The sequence below is a fragment of the Morone saxatilis genome, unplaced genomic scaffold (assembly GCF_004916995.1).
Source record: "Morone saxatilis isolate NCDOM2014 unplaced genomic scaffold, NCSU_SB_2.0 Contig17, whole genome shotgun sequence".
Taxonomy (NCBI): Eukaryota; Metazoa; Chordata; class Actinopteri; family Moronidae; genus Morone; species Morone saxatilis.
In genome coordinates, this window is record NW_023339729.1 from 26146122 (window position 1) to 26150038 (window position 3917).

The 3917-nt window shown below is 43.7% G+C and overlaps 1 protein-coding gene across 1 annotated transcript in view; it reads right to left on the bottom strand.

Moving 5' to 3' along the window:
- LOC118326670 (serine/threonine-protein kinase MARK1-like) overlaps nt 1–3917 on the bottom strand; it is a gene marked incomplete at its 5' end in the record, with an annotated part of 10482 nt that overhangs the window by 4783 nt on the left and 1782 nt on the right. Inside the window, 9 exon segments of the mRNA XM_035659707.1 lie at nt 1–23; nt 378–497; nt 957–1058; nt 2092–2226; nt 2333–2389; nt 2825–2895; nt 2992–3057; nt 3303–3351; nt 3642–3695. Coding sequence (XP_035515600.1) covers nt 1–23; nt 378–497; nt 957–1058; nt 2092–2226; nt 2333–2389; nt 2825–2895; nt 2992–3057; nt 3303–3351; nt 3642–3695 — 677 coding nt within the window.

A 3917-nucleotide genomic window follows, 5' to 3' on the forward strand; every position in this document is an offset into this window, starting at 1 on the left:
ATCCATCGATCCTTCATGATTTGCTGAGAAACAGACAAACAACATGAACAACTGGGAGCGCTGATACAGAAACGGAGATACCTCATTGGCTGCTGCTGTGTGCCGCCGCTATGCGTCTGCACGGCCGCCATATTGGAGGTCGAGACCGGTTAGTTGACATACTGAGAGATTCAGACTGTAATCGACTGTAACTCGCTTCATTGTGAACACACTGTCGTAGAGATTGGTTTGTTAGTGACTGGAGGTGGTTCCCCCTCCTTCCTTCTCTTTTTTTTTATTGAATTTTATCATTTTGTGAAGCATGTTGTAACACTGTGAAGAAAAGATTGATATAAATAAAGTTATTATCATCATTATTATTATTAATATCACTTTACCTGCAGACTGCCTCGTTTTCCCGGGTTGAGCACCAGCAGTTTCTTCAGCAGGTTCTCACAGTCAGTCGACATGTAGAAAGGAATCCGGTACTTTCCTCTGAGAACACGCTCCCTCAGCTCCTACACACACACACACACACACACACACACAGAAACACACTTTAGCATGTGCAGCATCAGTAAGGTCCCGGCACATTCTTTCATAAAAACCTTTTAATTCTGGCACAGTATTCCTATACTAGTACAGGCATCCTGCAGTTATTGTGTTCCCTGTTTGGGTCCATTTCTCAGTTTATCAGCTGTCTAAGCTTCTCAAATGTGAAAACTGGTCTTAAGATTGACGTAAAGGGAATATTTGGGGGTTTAAATTGGACTTTGTTCTAGGAAATAGTGATGAAGTTGTTTTTAACTATTTTCTTTGATTATTTGAGCAGATTAACCGATAATGTACCGATAACAGACAGAAAGACTCTCTGGACGTTGACTTTGGGTCCAAACACTTCCAACCACTCGTGACGGTAGATGTAGTTTTACATTACTGACAGGTGTTTCTGTTATTTCGTCCACGCTCTGACGTACCTTCAGGTTCTGTCCATCGAAGGGCAGCGAGCCGCTGACCAGCGTGTACAGGATCACTCCCAGACTCCAGACGTCCACCTCCGGCCCGTCGTACTTCTTCCCCTGCAGGGTTACAGAACTACATTACCCAGCAGCCCACTGCTTCATAACATACTGACCCACAAAGTTTACAGAGCGAATAAAGTTTTATCACTTCATTCATTCACAATTACAGAGAATTTAAACTCTTCCCGTCACTGTTTATTTATTACAAACATTTAACAGGAAGAAGAACAGAAAACAAGACAAAATAATATTCAAATGAAATGAACAATAAACATATACACAAACTCAGTGAATAAATCCTCAAACAAATTAAATCTGACATGTTGGAAAAGGAGGAAGTACCGTAAACTTCTAATATTTGCTTCAATCACTGAGTTCTCGTTGCCTTTATGTGCTTTGATTCCTTGAGCACAGACTCTTGCTCAGCACAGATGGAAATACGCTCTAACTGGGCTGCTTCTCCTGAGGTTTGTTCAGCAGGTTTTACAACTAAAAGCTTACATTTCAGGCCGTACTTTTTTCTCTTCTCATTCTCTCTGACACTTGAACGTGATCGTCGTTTTACTGCAGCCAGCGTACAGACAGTGAGCAGTGGACTTCACGTGATAATGTTTAGACTTGGATTCATTTGAATGAAATCCTGTGATTCTTTGGATGATGGACCCTTACAGACTATAAAGGAGTATAAATGATGGAGGACTGGACACAGACTGTACGGTACGTATGACCTCTTCTGAGGTTGGGAGTCAGCACTTTGTTCCCCTCTCTCTCTGTAAATCTGAAGGAATTATACTCTGGTGTTTTATAGGGTACACACTTATTTACCTGCATCTAAACAGGAAGGAAGCGGTTAAGTAGTAAAGCCCGCCTACTGCTTGCTTTGATTGGCTGTCGGGCCATTGATGAAGTGTGACATTGATGAATGCCATGACTCCGAGCTTTGGTTGAGAATATCTGCACTTTTATGCATGTTTAACAGCTCTAGGCGAGCAGTACCACAGGAAAACAATTGTTCCAGTCACTGCTGTCTCCCACTAATCATCCGTGTGTCATAATTATCCAAACAATTCTTGGCGACGGACAGACTGACCTGGAAGAGTTCGGGAGCAGCGTACGGAGGAGATCCACAGAACGTGTCCAGCTTACTGCCCAGCGTGAACTCATTGCTGAAGCCAAAGTCGGCTATTTTAATGTTCATGTCGGCGTCCAGCAGCAGGTTCTCCGCCTGAGACACAGACAGACACTTCACTGGTTTTACTGTTATCATGTATCATGTTCACATGTTTGTGGACAGTAAGGTCAGACAGGGATACCGGTGTGTCTCTGTGTACCTTGAGGTCTCGGTGTACTATCCTCTTCTGGTGACAGTACTCCACTGCTGACACAATCTGACACAAACAGCATACCGGAAATCAGTAGAAAGCAAACAGACACACAGAATATAGTTATAAAAGCTGTTCTCATCAGCCATCAGTGAGGCCTTCAGAAGGAACGTAAGTGAAAACACTGGAGTGGCTCAAACAAGCAGCAGCCCGCAGTTTGTTAGCCGCTGCGCTAATGGACTATAATGAAACTGATGTGTTTCATCAGCGGTTAGAGTGGGTTGGGGGGGAGTTGTGGTCTGACCCCTACATGGACAATGAGCATCCTGGGGCTGCTCGACAGACAGAATACTACGGGGCATTATGGGAAAACATCTGGAAAGCGTTTGCTGCTCGCAAACATTAAATACTAATATTTGCCTGCACTTTTAAGCTGACTAGAAGACAAGGATTATGGGATATTGAGGACCAGATAGTCTCGGAGATATGAAATCATTTCACCTGGCGAAACTTGGCTCTTGCCTCCTTCTCCTTCATTCGTCCGTGAGCAACCAGGTAGTCAAAGACTTCACCTGGAACACAGACAGACAGACATCACTACTCATGCAGTCAGAGGTGGAAGTGTTCCTGCTGACAGACAGGTGGACAGACAGGTGACCTGGTCTTACCTCCGCTGGCGTATTCCATTACCAGGTACAGAGTTTTCTCTGTCTCGATCACTTCAAACAGCTTTACTGAAAAACAGCAGGAGAAATATATTACCGCTGCCAAATACTGAGCTCCACTGCTGCCAAATACTGAGCTCTGAACTCTCTGACTGCCAAACATTGAACTCTATTACTGCCGAATACTGAGCTCTATATTTTATATCTTTTATTTCTATCATTCCTTTCATCGGATGGTGACATTATCTGTTGTCTCTTTGGTATTAATCCCTCTGATGAATCAGGTGAAAGAGGAGGATAAAGTGCAGACTCACCGATGTTCGGGTGGTTGAGGATCTTCATCACACTGACCTCCCTGAAGAGCTGAAGAGACACACACTTTCAGAGACTTCATCGTTCATCTCAACTCTTATTCTTTGTAGGAATCAGGCAGAGTTACTGGTCCACAGTTTATGATGTAATATTGTCATGAACACATTTTCACAGAGAGGAACTTTATGGATCATTATTTCGTCTGACGGTGTCCACTGTGAGTTGGTGAAGAGCACACATCACATGGAATCTGATCTGTGCCACATTCAATACTAAAATCCCAAAGAAAGTGATGTGGAGCATCAACAGATAGAGGTCAGAGATCAGAGGGGGCAGCGTACCTTCTGCAGACTGGTGGGGTTCAGCTGAGTTTTGTCAATGATCTTGATGGCGACCTGCCGGAAGAGACGATACAGAAACATCATAACTCCCAGGCTGATAACCACATTTAACTCTGGCCGGGTTGTGTTGGACCTCTATATGATGAGACTCATTAAAACCAGTAAAAACACTGAATAAACCATTTCCACCCTAATAATGGTTAGGTCCCAGGTTATGATACGATGCTAACGGACTGAGCCAAGCTGCTGCTAACGTTAGCTCAGCTTGTTTCTCTG